We start from the raw sequence: 19208 nt of genomic DNA, 5'->3' as shown, positions 1-19208 counted from the left end.
CATTCATACATATCATCCTCATTCACCCGCTGAAGTAATACCTTACAGTGGTTCCGGAGGCTAAACAGAAAAAAGAGAGAGCAAGAGGGTTGACAAATGTGAGGAAGTCGTTTCTTCTAGGTTCAAGATAGCGTTCAGCTTCATTGTTTCTTGACCATCCTTGGATCTCTTATGTTCGCTAAAGACAATATAATTTTTTATCATGTAATTTTCATCTTACCGTTTGACATTTCCTTCTCATCTGCAAACATATAATTCTACACGGCGAAAACTTTACTATAAACATATTTCTATTGGTGATAACACTGACGTGATAAGTAGATAGATTATTTATTTAATAATCAACATCACATAAATTTTTTTTGTCAATTTTATTTTAGTGGATTTATTTATTATTTCGTATGAATGAATTATATTTTAGTTACGTTCTATTTTGATTTTTAAACAAAACCGTTTGGTTATCTTACGTTCTATTTTGATTTTTAAACAAAACCGTTTGGTTATCTTTTACGTTATCATAAAACGCTGATCTTTTTCTAAACGTTTTTCAAATTATTTGTTATTTTATCCATGTAGTAAGAACTGATATTGATAAGAGCGAACAATGATAATAACACGATAGTGGCTACAGAAGCCAACCACGTATCAAAACTGGCGATAACGAAGATCACTTGAAACGTACCGTATCTGCGCCGGCGCTCGGAGAAACAGTGGAATTGGACATATTTTTTCCAATTTTCATTCGATTTTCTCTCAATTATCTCGTCCGATTTTCATGATTCAAACGGCTTATGTATCAGCAAATCAAGCGTTAACTGAATAATGCATCGGGTACACTCTTGTGCGACCGAATCTTTGCTATCCAGAAATTAAATCGTTTAGCCCTATGTTTGGATTTCACTCACCCGCCGAAAAACGTACCGATCCGATCTTTAGCTAAATACACGCACAACATAGCAGTAACCTTGCACTCGTCGCAAATTTTACCACGCACCATAAAGCGCTTCTTTTCGATCTTTCGCTTTTATCGCAGCGCATGGTGCAATACCATGATGAACATAGGTTCCCCCGTATCGTCGCCGGTAAATGTACACGCGGTCGCATCGGCTGGAATTCCAGCTGATGAAAGATATCGTATATTTGTTGCAATTTACCACCCGCCGTAAAGCGGTTCGTTTTGATCTTTCGCTTTTATTGCGGTGCCAGTGACTATTAGTGTGACTCGTAGCTGACGACATACAAGTGACGTCATGGGTTAGATATGGGTTGGGAAAGGTCACTGCAACTACCAAAACGTAAATTAAGGATACTCTTTAAAAATTATACTTTTTTGTTCTTTTTCTTGGTAATTTTTTTTTTTAAGATAGAACTTTGTAAAATTAAGTAACGATTAATTTGTTTTTTCCGAATTGAATTGCCTCCTTTACGAAATTTCTCTTTGTACTTTTTGATTCTCGAGTCATGATCTTTTGGTAACTCATCACTAAAAAAGAAATTGGGTTTTCAGAAAAGACAATCTAAGAAATAACTCGAGTACTGCCAAAAAATTGTACATAAAGGAATGCTCAAAGGTCTTTCGTGTAAAATTTATCTATCCTGTAATTCGTTGAAAGATCGAAGCATTTTTACAAAGATATTAAGTTGACCAGCTTAAATATATGTTGTAACAAAAATTGACTTTCTTCCAGACTTTAAAGAGCCGCTGGAGTTTAGGTACAGAGTTCTTTAAGGAACGACCTTGCCAGGCCGCCAGAATTGTGCGCGTATGAAATGATCAATCTACACTGTTCAACCAGACCGTACCCATTACAGTGCAATAATGAGATATATTTTCACAGAATGTTATTTTCCAAAAGAAAAATAGTTTTTATAAAAATAATTACTAAAAAAACATTGAAAATATTTTATATATTTTAAATTAAATATATAAGTAAGTAATTTAAAAAATGAATTAAATTATCAAAATAAATGGCTTAATCTAAATTATTTTCAGTAGATTTAATAATAAAAACATATTTATTAAATAAAATTTGATTTCGTGCAAACACGATGGTTTACCCAAATCGTTTTTGCGTGACGATAACTTGTCATATCTCTCTCTTTCAAAGAATTTATCATTACCGAAATTTCTCTCTTTCTGAGATATAAAAATATTTTAGTTTCAAGAAAAATGTAATTTTAATCTATGAATCCAACTTTAAGGTACGGCAAGTACCAGCCATACTGAGACAATTCTGCGCTTCCAAAATAACTTTACGAGATGCATAAGATGCAGACGCCACGGTTCGTTTGGAACACCGAAATCCATGAATACAGAGTTACCGAATGTTCGAAAAAAAACGATTGGCAACCAAGTATAAAATAAAACTCAATGACCAAGAGAACCACCTAGCTGTTAACTTCTTGAACAAAGACGAAGATGTTAGATGGTTAAAGCGACTAAATATGTATTAGACCTAGGAACCTTCTTCTTCTTCATAGGTACAAGGCTTTTCGTATATACCAAACCTGTAATAGACGTTTGCCTATTATATCACCCTTCCTTATTTTATCTTATATTAATTGTTCTCTCCATCTTTTAATCGGCCGTCCCAGACTTCTTTTATCCTTTCGACTATACTCCTCAAATATAAGCGGTATTCATGTTGTACTCATGCGTTTTATATGCTATTTTCTATTTACTATTGATGTTTTAAATTGTATTTAATTAAAGTGTTTCATCAAAACTCCTTTCCAGTTGCTTATTGTGATAAAATTTACTTGTGGTTCCTACCCACCTACAAAACCGATTGCAAATATGAGATATAAAAAAATGAATTTTAAGGGTATAAGAATAACTTAATTTTCAAATAAAATACTGTCCTTCGTATGAGGAAGATAATAATAATACAGAACTGAATGCTTACTTATATTCATGTAAGTTTAGTTCATTTTGAAATAGAAAACTTCTAAGATATATAATATTGTGTGCGTGTGTGTGTATATATATATATATATGTATGTGTATGTGTATGTGTGTGTGTGTGTGTGTGTGTGTGTGTGTGTGTGTGTGTGTGTGTGTGTGTGTGTGTGTGTGTGTGTGTGTGTGTGTGTGTGTGTGTGTGTGTGTGTGTGTGTGTGTGTGTGTGTGTGTGTGTGGAGAGAAACCTTTTGAGCCTAACTTTTGATTTGACTTTTCAACAAATGCCTTATTCAAACTTAGCGAGTTAACGTAAAGTTACATACATAACAGAAAGGCTATTGTTGCCACATGCAGCGAAGGCATTACTAAAGAGTGAATTTAATACTGAAAAACGTTGTTGGAAATATTCCAGTCGTACTGTAATGTGGCTAAGTACGCGCGCGCGCACCCGCACACACGCACACACTACTTGGTACAAATTAATAAGCTTTGCTTGTTGTGTAAAATGCTTCAGATCTGTTAACATAACTGTTTAACTCGCTTGAACAAACAAATAGACATAATGATGTTCTTTGAGAATCCGTCTATATGAATTTCATTACTGAAAATAATGTAACAGAAATTTTAGAATGAGAAATTTATAGAAGTACTTTCTTCCATAGAGTATACCCATATACTACAAAGGATTATGGTTAATATATTTTGTCATTTTTTAAAAACCGTAATTTTTTAATATCAATACTTAAACATACGAAGAGCCTTACTTAACTGAATTATTAAAATCTTTTGATCAGATAAATTCTCAGTTAGATACTCACGGGGTTTCTTACAGAGTAGGGTGAAGTTTCTAATCAAAATAATGAAAATAAATAGATAATTAAAAAACACTTCATGAAGTTATTAAAATTCCTATGACAGAGTAAAAAGGTATACCAAAGCAGATTTGCGTAAGCTTTTACATAAAAAATATCAAACTGGTATTTTTTACTGGTATCAAACAACGAATTTTAAAAATTATAATCACTTTAAAAATATTTTTATGGATTTTACTTCAAAACCTGGAATGTAGAGAATTCTAATAAATAAAGAATAGAAACATTTTAAATGTAGCATAAAGAATAATTTAAAAATTTGTTTCATAGAATATGAATAATGAATGTAGAAAAACATAATCAAAATTTGTTAGTCTTGAATCTTTTGGAAAAAGAAAGACTTGAAGTTGGTAGGCAATATAAGATATCCAGCATTAGTATATTAGTGAATTTGAATCTAGATATATGTTTAAAAATTAAAAACCACAGATTAGAATATGTGAAACAGATAATTGAGGATATCGGGTACAAGAGGTATGTTTGAGGTTTAAAGGTTGGGCATAACATAGAAAAGGTTAAAAGATTGTATCAGCAACTGAAGATAAAAAAGAGGATCGTTTAAGATTCCGTTTGTTTTAAATTTTATTTTGTAAAATACTTGGTTAAATTAAATGCTGGTAAGAAAATTAAAAATCATAAAAACAATCTTTTTATTCTAAACAGTTAGAATTTCCTAACTGGTAGTCGAACTCGGCATCTTCAGTATAGCTGGGAAGTATATTAACGTTTGTAATAACCGTGGAATTAAAGTAAAACTATTCAAAACTTTAGTTTACTTTTCTTGAAAAATTTATTAGCCGATTTTTTTTTTTTCTAAGAAAATGGAAGAAATTTTGTTCATATATTACTAAATATTTTATTTCCAGTTATTTAAAGTAGCGAAGTGGCCTGAAAAGGTACTTTCTATATGCTGTCCCCTAGGGGGAAGACACCCACCTTGTGATGATTCCAATTACACGCCACTCTTTCCGTTCCTAGCCTTGATCGTCTTTATAGGAGAGACCTAGCTGATGACTGTGATAAGTAATCATATCATAGCTAGGCCTGTTGTTAGGATGCCACCGAAAAAATACCTCGCTAGTCATTTCCATCATTGATTTTAGTTAAGCTTCTGCCTTTGCTGTGGGCTTCTTCAGACGAAATCGCTCTTTTTACTTACTTTTTAGCTCTCACAATTGTTTGACCGAGTTCGCGAAAGCGCGATTCAAGTGTCTCACTCTAACACCGAAAAAACTAATCACAATTAACTAAACTTTAACAAGCTAGATTGTAATAATCAACTCTTAAATAATTATAGTGTATATAGTATCAAAGGAATTTTTCTCTTCTGCATAAAAAAGTCCTGGATTGGAAAATTTTAGTCTTGATATTTTTCTCACATAACAAATTCATCTTTTTAGATGGACATAATTAGGTGTTATCCTGTACTTAAAAAAAGGAAATAAACCAAAATTAAGCTAGAAGAAAATAACTGCAGATATTTGTATTATTTTATTTTTTTAATGATTTAACATGTAGACCGATCTGACATCTATTGTGTGGTGTGTGTTGCAGGGAGGATGAGGGTTTTATCAAAGAGGAGGAGAAACCGTTACCGACGCATGAGTTCCAGAGAAAGGTGTGGCTGTTGTTCGAGTACCCAGAAAGCTCGCAGGCGGCTCGAGTTGTCGCCATTATATCGGTGTTCGTCATCCTACTATCCATCGTCATATTCTGCCTGGAGACGTTACCGGAGTTTAAGCACTACAAGGTATTCAACACGACAACCAACGGCACCAAGATAGAAGAAGACGAAGTGCCCGATATCACAGATCCCTTCTTTCTCATAGAGACCATCTGTATTATATGGTTCACGTTCGAACTGTCCGTGCGGTTCCTCGCGTGCCCTAATAAACTTAACTTCTTCCGAGACGTGATGAACATTATCGACATCATCGCGATCATTCCTTACTTTATTACGTTGGCGACGGTTGTTGCCGAAGAGGAGGACACTCTGAACCTGCCGAAGGCTCCGGTCAGCCCGCAGGATAAGAGCACGAACCAAGCCATGTCGTTGGCCATTCTCAGAGTTATTAGGTTAGTAAGAGTGTTTCGAATATTCAAGTTGTCACGTCACTCCAAAGGACTTCAAATCCTCGGACGAACTTTGAAGGCCTCCATGAGGGAACTCGGCTTGCTCATATTTTTCTTGTTTATTGGTAAGTATTTTGTTAAAAAGTTCAAAATTTTGTATTATTCCCCTGCTATTCGGTTTTTTGGCATTATAGTGTTGTTTTTAGTGAGTGTCATCAAATTATTAAAAGTTTTTGTGGCCGTTTTCGAATTTCTTCAGTTTCAACTACATCTTCATCATCATCAACATCATCATTCATCAATACTGGCGTCAACAATCAAATTGAAATCATCCTACTGTGGCACATCAAAATCAACTATATTCTGCTCTGTTACATCAACCTTTCAATATATTTGATAAAATTTTACTGAAGATGTACTCTACATTTGTAAGTTAAAATAATATTTTCATTGTTTAAAAATATATAATAAAAATTATTATTTTTTTATTGACACCTCTTACTGGAATATGTATTTTTTGTTTAAAACTGAAGCTTTTAGCCTCAGTATAAGTATTTTAACATTCCTAAGTTTATATATTTGTATAATTCTTATTTATCAATTAATTATCAGTTATGATGCACACTGAACATGAGAAATATATAATAGCACTATTATTGAACATATATTTACATAAAAGATAAATTTGGATTCTTAGATTGTTCATCCACATAAACAAAAAGTATATATTTATTACATTAAATAAATCATTATAAAAAAAATCCCTTCTGGTACACCAGAAGGCAGAGGTAGATTTCACCGGTGCTAAGTAGTGGATAAAAAAGATTTCTGTTAGGGGATAAAAAAGATTTCCACCTTAAAGTTAAGATAAACTTCAAATTTACTCAATATGACAATGGTTGCATGTGAAAAAAAGTTTCACATGTTTAGTATACGTCAAGCCCCATTTTCTTACAATTCCAGCAACATTTTGGTCATCCCTTGCTGTAAGGGTTGGTCATATTAAAAATTGTTTCAGATTATAGTTTTAGATAATATTTAGAGGACTAGTGACCACTTTAAACCGATTCGATGCTGTGCCTCTTAGGGAAGTATGATTTTTTTGTCTTCAAAACCCCATTTTTTCAATCCCGTGGGCCAATGATTGGTGGTATCAAAAACCTTTACTTACATAGGTTTTAGGCTCTTATCCAAAGAGTAGTAGGAACTTTAAATGAATTCGATATCATACTTAATAAGAAAGTTATAGTAATATTTTGTTTTTTCTAAAAAGCCCCCTCCCCCATTTCACCCACATGCTCCAATTTTGGCCTTTAACAAACTCAACCGAGATTTTGGGTCGTTATATTCAATGTATCAATTTGAAAGTGATTGGCGCAAAATTACAGCAGATATCGTGTTCCAAGAAAGTGAAATTATATATATAAACTTTTGAACTGACGGTAGTTTTGGGATCTGGGGGATATAAAATGCGAAGATACATCAAATTTTCCAGAAATTGAATCATGGTACCCACTACAATAGATAGCATTCTTGTGAAATCTACCTAAAATATAGTCAAATGACATTAACATTAAACATTTTCTGTACATAAAAACAAATATTTCATTATATTTAATTTCATGTAACTTCTTCCACTACCTAATGAAATTCATTTAGAAATTTCTTTCTAATTAACAATATCATCAGAAAGTTCCTTTTAACAATAAAAGTTATTAAAGATTTACTTTCAAAATTGCATGGAAATTGCATTCTCAAAAGATTTTTTTAGAATTAATTAAACTTGCTTCAGTAAAGGAGCTGTATTATTAGCTTTGAAAGGATCTTCTGGAAATAAAATTTCAAAGTAATTTAAAAAAGATCTTAAATAATTTTAGGGATTATCATGATTCATCATACAAATTGATAAGAGATTTTAGTTAGAGTGTAATTACATATATATATATATATATATATATATATATATATATATATATATATATATGTGTGTGTGTGTGTGTGTGTGTGTGTGTGTGTGTGTGTGTGTGTGTGTGTGTGTGTGTACACTTATATATAACAATGAGATAAAAATGTTTAATGTTTTTATGACCATTGTCAGTGATAAATTAAACTGGTATAACTTCTCAAAACTACATTGGATAGAGAGGATATAAATTTACCCTATGATGTAAAGAAACATATTGAACAACAGAATCAACATTTGGAAACCACTAAATAAAAATTAGATATACAAATAAATAAAATCTCTTCGTGAAAATTTTATAATTGCACATAAAAACCACAAACCCAATGTGCCTGAATAATAAAAAATTTACAAACACATTGCTATTATCAGGCCCGTTGGGCTGATCTAGTAGCTAACTTGTCATCATAAATCAACTGTTTAATTGATTTTCAAAGTTAAAGATTCTCTGGTTCAAATCCTAGTAAAAGTTAATTGTTTTTATATGAATTTGAATCCTAGACAGTGGATACCAGTGTATTTTTGTGGTTGTAGTTGAATTAACCACACGTCTGAGGAATGGTCGGCCTGAATCCATGCAAGACTACACCTCATTTACATCTCACACATGTCATCCTCATCTCATTGTGCCATGAAGTGGTTGCTTATTGTTCACTAGTTGAAAAGATTGCAATGTACACATTAGAAGAAAAATAAATACACTGCTATAAATTTGACAAAAACAATATGTTAAAAAGAGCACAAATGTAACAATGATAAAAAGTATCATTTGATCACATTTTAAAGATATTTCATTAACGTTTTCAAACTGAGTAACATAACATCAATGTCATCTATAACACTACTTATGATAAAGCTTCACAATAATTCTGAAAATTATCTTGTACTTAGAAATTGAATTAGTTTTTTTATTCGTTTTAAAATTTAATTACATTTCATTGTTAACAATGAATCAAATAATGTGAAAATAGTAATCTATTAAAATTTAAATTATCATCTGTGGATTCTAAAATGAAATCAAAACATCTAAATTCCTTTCGGCCTCTTTTTTTTCTTTCTCCTGCTCCTCTGCTTTGGATCGCCATTCAAGCAATACTCAACCCAGGGGGGCAGATCTTTTATTCACCTGCCTCAATCACTGAGGCGGGGTAACTAGGCCCAGTTATCCCAATCCCAGGCCCCACCACAGTAACCGGGACTCGGTCTTGGCTCTTGCCTGCCTCAAGCCATCAGGAAGGGGAACCAAGTCCAGCTATGCCATTCCCAGATCCCCCCCCCCCCCCCAAGTAGTTGGGTCTCAATCTTTCTCTTCCTTTATTTTATGCTTGCTGTTCCATCATGAAACTCTATTTCTTTCATCTGAAGAATTCCCATGACCAAACCGTCTACACAATTCCATTTGACCTCCTCTTGTATCTTATAGATTACAGTGTTTTCGGGCGTTATCCATTCAAGGCCTGCTCTCTATTTACATCCGATCCATCTGTCACAATCATAAAATGTATGGTAAAGGTAAATCTACCACACTGGTAGATTCACCTAAAATTAAGAACTCTCCAACAACCTAAATTATTCATTACTGAGCTAAATATTGTGGATAAATCCAGTTTAACAATATTGATAACATACAAATCTTAAGTACCATCAAAGCAAATTAATTATGTGTATATTATTTCACAAAAATATTATAACAAAATAGATAAATAAAGACATAAAATGAGAGAGCAAGAAAACTGGTTCAATATTTATTTTTATAAAGTTACATGTAATCTGTTTTTTTTTTTTTTTTTTAATGTAATACAGTTTCAGTTAATGAAAAAGTCAATGCAAAAGATTATTGATACTTATAAATAATCCTCTTTTTTGATATTAACTCAGTAATTCAATTTACTTAATAACTAACTTTTGACAATTCAATTCAAAATTAACAATTAATAATTCAATGCAAATATGTACTCACATAATTATCATAGATGTCATGATGTTAGTGAGAATGATAACTTAAAAGCATTCAAAGAACAAGAAATGTGTGTCAATATTCCCCAAAAACATAGTTTGGAGTGTACATATTGGTATAATAAACTAACATTATAAGGAAAATAATTTATTTTTTGTATTTTATCTACTTTTACAAATATAAGCAAAGTTTTAACCAATAATTTGGTCAATTATGTGAAGAATGAACCAAAAAACATTGATAAGGCACTTAACCAGTCATCATAACTAAAAATATTATACTTATTTAGGTTTGTTTAATGAACTGTTTCTTTCTTTTTCCTCTTTTTGTTCATGATTAATTCTCTATATAAGTTCAAAGTTTGTCATGGAAATGGGTGGAGTATGGAATTCTGTAGCACATAAAAACTGCCATACTTGACCGTGATTCAAAATCCAGAACCTTCTGGATGAAAGGCTGCTATGCTGCCACTCCACTACAGAGGATAGCAAGTAATCTTTGTAACATCAAAACAGTTATCCTTTTACTTAATTGACACTATTACTCCATCTTATGAAATATATACTTATATCAAGTTATTTTTGAGTAGCATCAAAAAGTGAGATTTCAGTTTTTTTTAATCATTAAACATGTGTGCAGTTCAGCTGTAAACAAATATGATCACTTGTTTAACTTAAATGAGCATCTAAATCCTGCTTCAGTATTTCATCATTTTACTGTATTAATTTTTTTCAGCAGATATTTTATATTTTTCATTTTGATTTAAAATTGAATCTACAATCACAAATTTTTCATTCACTCTACTATTTCACGAGAGCTTTTCTTTTCTGTTAATCAGGACAATGGTTTTTGCACAACTTTTATTTAATAATATGAACCATGTTTTATTTTATTCCATTTTAGGTCTTTCCTAATTTTTCTTAAAGTGATGTATTTTTTATCTGTGATGTTAGTAGCACTCTGTTCAAAGGTTTTTACGTTCATTCTTCAAATAATTATAAAAACAGTTATTTACTGTGTCAGTTATGCATGAATCTAGCTTCATGATTGTTTCCATCTAGTCACCAAAAATTTATTTTATTTTGGTATAGATGCCAATTTCTTGCTCTCAGCCAGGATTATGTTCAGAAAAAAATTAAATCATTCAATTTTAAACTGTTCAGTTGGATTAAACACTCAAAGGATCCTAAAAAACATTCCATTACCCCAGTTGATAGAGGTCATCGTTTCTCACTAAATATCTTTTCCTTATTCTTGAGCCCTTTTTCCATATGTCTAATTCATTAAGTACAGGTCTAACTGTGCCAGATCCAACATTCTGAGGTTGCCAGGACCTTGAGGATCAAGTCCTGTCAGTGCATCCTTGATGTTATCTGGTTGGATGCTGCCTTTAGTTTTCAAATTCTGTTTCCTGTCTCCACAACAAAACTAACAGTTGAAGTGCCTGCTAGGTAGTCACAACTTTCATTCCCCCAAAACATAAAAAAAAGTTTTTTATATTTTATTTTATCTACTCCGATATAATAAAATAATCTTCTTCATTCCTAATCCTGAGTTTTTTAAATGATATTTTTTTAAATTTAAGATAAAATTTGTTAAGTTTAATTTTATAATTTTTATTTATATTATATTTGACATTAGTATCTCATTCTTTTTTTTACATTTAAGAAAAGCAAATAAACAACTTGGGAGGAATAATATTAGTTACCAAAATATGCTATCATTAAATTTCTGTAATATATTATATTACACCCACTGGTAGTGGATACTACCACTCTACCATTAAAATAACTAGTATTAATAACATAATTTCTAAACTGTATGCATTATTACTGATTATTTGACTTCAATCAAATCTGTAAGTTACCTCAAGAAAATTTTTATATGCTTTTAGAGTTGTGAAGTTCTTTTTTAATCACCCGTATATAAGTATTGTCATTTTTCATCAAAATGTTTGAGGAAATTTCAAAAAATAGCCTATGAATCGGGTATTTTTTTTTTTTTTCACCAACAAAGAACCGTAACTGCCTGTTGAAATTTTGGATTTTTTGTCCTCATTAATTTTCTGTAAAATGCATCTTCTACGAGAAAATTTTGAAAGTGGCTTTGCAGTAATAGAAAAGCAATAAAGGATATGGAATATCCAAGAAATATATTTTAACGTTATGCCAGAAAATCCTCTAAATACCACGGAAAATTATATTAAAATCATCTTCCTACTACCGAGTTCACAGAAAAATAGGTACAGAGAACTTTATATAAATATAGTTATTTATATTTATAAATGGATAGGTTTGCATTTAAAAAATTACTAAATTATTTATAAATTTCAAAAGATCTATTTTACTTACTTTTTGTATTAATTCTGTTTTTGAATGTAGCAGTAATTTATCAGCTATTCATAATTAATTAATATGAGAATATTTTTTGTGGGAATATCTTGTTAAAAACATTGATTTAAAAAAAAAAAAGTTAACAAAAAAAAATAATGCATATATTTGTTTATTGTACTTTTTTTTATAATTTTTATCAATAACTAAATACGCAGTTAATAACAACACTAGCACTTGTTTGTCTTTACAACATTTAATGACTACTATTGAAAGTAGAACATGATAAACTCCCTAATGCTAGACCTGGAAAACACCAGTTTATAACTCTCACAGTAAAGAGAGTGGGGGAAACAGTTTCTAATTTTAAATTCTGCTCAAGAATAATATGTACTGTAACTTCTAAAAATAGTATACAAACACATTTCATGATGTTATTTTGATTTTAGTTGATTCAGTATTTTTAATTATACAAATACACATTACTTATTTATTTAGTTTAGTTTTTCTTTAATTTACATAATTTTGGGCTAATTTAACCATTAAATACAAACTAATTATGTTTATTACAAATAAAATAATTACAAATCTATTATTAGCCAGTTCATTCACAAATCTTTAGTAGTTGTATATTGACTTAACTCAAAACTTAATTTTCATAAAAAAGTAAAAAATCAAAAAATAACAGATGTTATATTTTTTATAAATATGTTATACTTGTTATCTTTTTCAGGATGTTATATTTCCATTCTGAAAAAGTGTAATCGTTGAATCCTTCTATCATACTAACAAAAAAAATAGAAGAATAACAGTTTAAAGTTGTTCTATATTATTATTATTACAACTAGACAAAATGGTATAAGCATTTTATATTTAATTACCATATCCAACGAAAATTTTATTCAGTAATTTCCAACAGTAAAACTATGTTTGATAATTAAATAGTTTGCGGTATAATTTATTTCAATTTAAGAAACAAAATTATTCTATTATTTTGCAGCCAAAATCTAGAAATAGTAAAGTATAATACATTTAAATCTGCATTAATAAGAGTGAAAGTCAGTCTACCCATCTATTAGAGTATCACTTCTGTCACCCAACTGAATTTGATGAAACTCAAAAAATATTCTTATACCCTTATTGAGTCTAAGGCCATTCAAAATTTCAAAAATATGCTCAAGGCCCCAAAATTCATCTCATTTTTTTATAAATATTAAGGATCATCTAATTTCTTGATTCTACATTTCATACTCATCAAACCCTACAGATCACAAACTTAAAACATTGGGTATTTCAAAATCCAAAACTTTTTATAATTTTATAGCAATATTAAGGATAAAGGTGAGAGATGAAGCAGGAAGCATAGATAGTTAATTATTAATTGAAAAATACAAATTTTTAAATAGCCTTTGGAAACCAAAATTAATTATGAGCACCTTCTACAGTAGAGTTGTTGGGAGTACTATTTTTAATATCTACTACATTAAAAATCTTACAAAACTCCTTAAGTTTGTTATACATTTTATATGTTATAATTGTTATGATATGTTTTTCATTTAATAATATGTCGTAATAATATGGTAAATTTAGTGTGTTTGTAAATTTCATACTGTTCAAGTGTGTTTAGATCTTTTATTTTGTGCTAAGAGTAAAATTTTAGTTTTATAATTAATGCCTTTATGAGTGTTCTGATTCATTGAAGTGATTTAAGAATCTGTTTTGTACAATGGCTGTATATATCTCTTTTATTGTTGAGTGAATCTGCATTCAGTTTTTTCAATGAATTATACCACCTATTTCAGTCAGCAACATAAACATAATAGTTACATTAATTAATTCCATTGAAGTAAATTTCTACTTAAAATGCAAAAAGGACGCTTTTATTTTCGAACACAGTAGAACAAAATTGTAATTTAACTTATTCTACCCATTGAATTAATCACTCACCCCTTTATTCTTGATCTCTTCTTTCCTATTCTTAGTTATATTGTACATACCTGATCCTGTTAGATCCTCCAGGCTGAGGAATCTTGGATCTTCATGGTAGAGCCAATGCATCCTTGGTTTATCTGATAGGGTAGCTGTCTTTAAAATAGAGAAGTTCATTTCCATTCCAGTATCTGTGTATGCCTAAAATGCCTATCAGGTATCTAATAGTATCACTGAGCTTCCTTATTACTAAAAAAATTGTAAACATAGATAATCAAAAAAATTGTAATAAATAAATTCATAAACTCTTATAATTAAATTAAAGAAAAAAGAAATACAGCATAAATAGTGATTCAGAAATAATTTTATTTATGTGGTTGAGTAAATAATATACAAATACAATACAGAACAAGAATGGTTATATTTAAATATAGTTTTTACTTATGGCTAGAAATAAAGACTTTACACATTCCTCTAATAATACATACAGTACATATATGTTTCATGTATCTGAACAGTATATTTCCATGGAAGTTTGAAAGTAAGACCAAATTATATTAAAATGTTATCAACTCCTCAATACTGTTTCTTAGCTTGACATTCCAGCAATCCAGATGTGTAACAGGTTACACATACATTCCCTATTTAAACAAGGGATACAGAACTTCACAAGCCCACAATTAACAGATCTATATAAGAAATTTGATGACTTCCAGAAAATTAGAAGAATCATTAAGTAATTTTTTTGTTTTTTTCTATTTTACGTATACTTTATAGTTACGTTTACAATGTAAAAATATTTTTAACAGATTGTTATTTAATTTAGATTAATATAACTCTTTTCACATTCATTAAATGATTATTTAAATTTAAATATAAAACAGTTCTATTTTTTTTAGAATTTCCAAAAGGTTTATTATGCAATATTTACAATATAAGGTTTAACATTAATTTTTAAAAATTATTCACATTTTAGTAATTGTGAAATCTATTACATAATTGAATTAATATTTATGTCCTGTAATACACATATTTTTTTAAATATTCCATTATTAAAAAAGATACAGCATCTGATAAATACAAGAATAGAATTTCTATGCTACATATTACATAAAACATCAACTAATGTACATTCATAAATTCTTGAATTATTATTACTTGTAAATTTAAATTTGTTGTAAATCTGTATAGGTATAGTTTTCATTATCATATATCATACGTTTCAGACATAAATGTATCATTTAATAATAAATTAAAAATGTGATCTTTCCACCCTTAATTTTATTATGGGGTGACCCACAGAAAAGTGTAGGGCAATTTTAGATTATTATAATTTCAAATTGTTAAAAAATTTATTAACTTTACTTGCTGGAGTAAGAAAACAAACAATGAAAATTATAATAGACTCAAAATAATTTAAAGATTTAAAAGCATCAGGAAAGGATACAGAAAAATAAGAGTTTCTTTGATTATACAGCTAATATAAAAATAAACAATAAATAAGATTTTTTTAAGTCAATTTTTACAGAAAGAATAATAATTACAGATTACAATGTATTGGTAATAATTTAATAACAACTGGTAATATTTTAATAATTTTTAATTTATTTAAATTTTATTATTAAAAAAGATATTAGAAAATTAATATTAATGTAAACATTCATAAAACAAATTTGAAAAAAGGAATATGGTATTCATATGTTTCAATACTAAAAATGTATAATAATGTATACAAATATACTTTCCAGCTGAGTTTAAGTCCCGCAGATACAAAATATAAATTATAACAAACTGTACATAAAGTATTTAATAGCAGTATAATTATATTCTAATTGTTTAATATTTATCTCAGATCGTAATATGTTTTTGTTATTGGAATAAATATCAAAGTAAATCTTGCAAATATATTATTTAATAAGGATACTATACCCACTGCCTTCCACCTTCTGCGTACTATGGGACTTCAGTTCAGACTTGGATTGTATTCATAAATGTATTTTATGTGTAATATTTTATAAAAAACTAACTACATTATTAATTTCAGTTTAAATGTATTGGAATTTATTATTATATTAAATTCATAATAGTGAAAATTATTTATAATGAGATTTTAAGAAGAAAACAGTTAATTTAAAAACTCCTATGTATGACCAAAACAATGTATGTCAGTTTTATATGCGACTTCAACAAATTTACAATTTGTATGAAACCATAATGTTTTACAACATGATTTTATTATGTTTTTACACTAACAAAATAGTAGAATTTGACTCTCAACAAGTTTTTATCAGGACTTATATTAATAAAACCCAGATAGTAAAAAATAAAAAACCGTAAAACTATCAAAAATATGTGTATTTCAGTTTTATCTTTCACTTATGAGTAATTTTCATTTCATTTTTATTTTCATTATTATATCAAACTTTTTTTATATTGATAATAAATATGAAGTCACTTTAATTTGAGTTGCTCAGAAAAATAGATATTAAAATACTGTACCTGTAATTGCCTCCAGTACCTACCCCATCTTATAGCATCTGACAAATGTTAAAAGAATAGTACAGTGTTATCATTGTACTATTATTCTTTTAGCATGACTTAAGACCCTGACTGAAGTATCCTTTCCAAGAACTCTGGTTTAGTGTATTTTAATTAGGTTGGTCATTTGATATATCTTTAAATAACCAGTCACTTTATTTAACACAATATAGTTTATGTTTCTTGACTATTAGTTATATATGTCTTATTGAAACAGTTTTTTTTTTTTAATCAAAACTGCATTTTGTAAAAGAAATTAACATTAAAAATCATCATACAACTTTCTGTATGTTACTGTCATTCATTGCATGAACCTTCTTATAATATTCATTTCATTAGATTTAAATAGTCAATCTTCTTTTTTCAGAAGAAACTTTAAAAAATGAACATTCACATAAAAAGAAAATCATAACGGTTCAGTTACTTATTGGATCACAGATGAAGGTTTTTAATTAATTTTGAACTAGTTTTTTAATTTTAAGAATTAACATAAAAATTAATAAATTACAGAAAAGCATTTAGTTTTTCTTTTGTGCTTTGTATGGTTTTTTCAGAAGGTAATCTTTCTTTATTTATATTTTCATCACCTCTTTTTTATTTCTTTTATAACTATTTTTTTAAACATCCCAAGTCACAGGAATGAGTTTATCACAGAATTTATAAATGTTTTAACCTAACTGTATACAATATGAATTTTCAAAATCATTATTTACATAATATTATAAAACACAAAAAAAGTTGTTTTCATTTACTTAATCTATATTTTTTATAATAAATTAATATTTTTTAAATCTGCTCTTTATCTAAATGTTGAAGTATTATAAGAATAAAATTAATTTAAAATAATCTTTACAATTACAGTAACTTTTTTTTTAATATAATTGTTTTTTAAATAATCATTTTTCTTAATTTTGATAAATTTTTTTTTAAAAAAGGATCAACTAACTAACTTATCTGCCTCTTTATAATATAATATATACTATAATGACTTACTTATTCAGTTCTTATATTTACTTTGATCTTCATTGAAGACTTCATTTCAGTATAAAAAGTTTTTCAAGTATTTATTGATATTTATAGCTGAAAATAAAAGAGAAAGACAAATACTCCTTTATCTAGAAGTTTTGAATACATTGTGAACCATGAATCACTAATATATATATATATTATTTATATATTTATATTTATATATTATTTTTTATAATTTTGTTTAAATTATTTATTCATTTTTTTTTTTTTTATTGTGCATTGTTAGTTACTTCATGAAGAATTAATGTAAACTATATTCAGATATTTAGTGGTTAGTAAAATCTACATTAAAAATTTCTCAGAATTTGTTATATACTTAATTAATATAGAGTATAAAAAAGGAGAATTTTTATTCTAGATCAACATATAAAATATAGTTTAACTTTTACATAAAATGAATGTAAAAAGTGAGTTTGTTTCATTATTTTTTTTTTTTTATGAAGAGGTTTTGTTTTAGCTGCATACAGTTTTATTGTTATTGTTGTTAGCTTTGATCCCAGTAGAAGTTGCCAGTGGTTTTATCAAATATACATGTATTTTAAATATGGTCAAAAAGAACAGAAGGTTTAAACGGTGGATGATCAATCAGTTTTATCATTATTACAACATAAGTTTTTCCCATGTTATACTGTGTTTTGTAACTGTATGTTGAGATGTGAGCCTTTTTGAGTATATATAACATTTTTTGGTTGTTATGTATGGAATTCTTGATATCTGTATTTCTGTAAGATGGGTGGTAAATACTGACAACTGATATTATAAACCACACAAAACACTCCACTTTATGGTAGATCCATTATTCACCAAAACTAATAGAAAAGTTTATCCATTCTTTTAATTAGATTTTTTACCCAAATGAGGAACATTACACTACTGTCAATAATTTTGTATTGATAATCTTAACAATACTAAAAATACAAATTTATTCTGGTCATATACATAAAAGAATCACATATGAACATATAACATAAAATAAAATATTTTTTTTATTTTAGAGGGATTAGGAACTCTGGTTTTATTTAACTTCACTTTAACAATTACAGTTTTTATGTAACTAACAGACAGGAAACAGTCCTAGTATTGGTCCTTATGCAACCCTCCTTCCAAATCACATCAAGGATGCAATAACTCTACAGGTTTGAGCATCCTCAGCACAAACCAAGTAAAGTAGACTTACAACTGAACCAAAAATCAGGAAGAAGAGTGATTAATATAGAAAGAGTGATAAGAAATGGTAATCTTCCCTTGAAGAACTGGCAGGTTAAGACAAACAGCTCTATGTAGAGGAAAGCTCAAAGTATATCTCAGTGCTGTATCCATAAGGCCAAAAGATTATTAGCCTGGAGGCTAATAACTCCAGACAATTAATCTTGCTCACAACCCCATAACAGATCAGAGAATTTTCACCCAAATAGCATCACACTACTGATCATTAATTTTGAGTTGACTAGCTTAAATACACGTTTTACCAAAAGTAACCTTTCCGCAATAAATTATGAGCCATCTAAATACAGATACAAGGTTACTCTAAGAGCAATTTTACCATTCCCAAAACTATGGTGAAACATAATAGTATCCAGAGTGTTATAAACCATTCAGCCAGACCACTATGAAA

The 19208-nt window shown here is 28.8% G+C and overlaps 1 protein-coding gene across 1 annotated transcript in view; it reads left to right on the top strand.

Moving 5' to 3' along the window:
- Window positions 1-19208, top strand: part of Sh (Potassium voltage-gated channel protein Shaker) — a 257042-nt gene that overhangs the window by 170500 nt on the left and 67334 nt on the right. Inside the window, exon 4 of the mRNA XM_075374155.1 lies at window positions 5329-5972. Coding sequence (XP_075230270.1) covers window positions 5329-5972 — 644 coding nt within the window. The remainder of the gene's footprint in view (window positions 1-5328; window positions 5973-19208) is intronic.

This window comes from Lycorma delicatula, chromosome 8 (assembly GCF_047948215.1).
Source record: "Lycorma delicatula isolate Av1 chromosome 8, ASM4794821v1, whole genome shotgun sequence".
In the NCBI taxonomy this organism is placed as follows: domain Eukaryota; kingdom Metazoa; phylum Arthropoda; class Insecta; order Hemiptera; family Fulgoridae; genus Lycorma; species Lycorma delicatula.
This window is presented reverse-complemented; position numbering and strand designations above follow the sequence as displayed.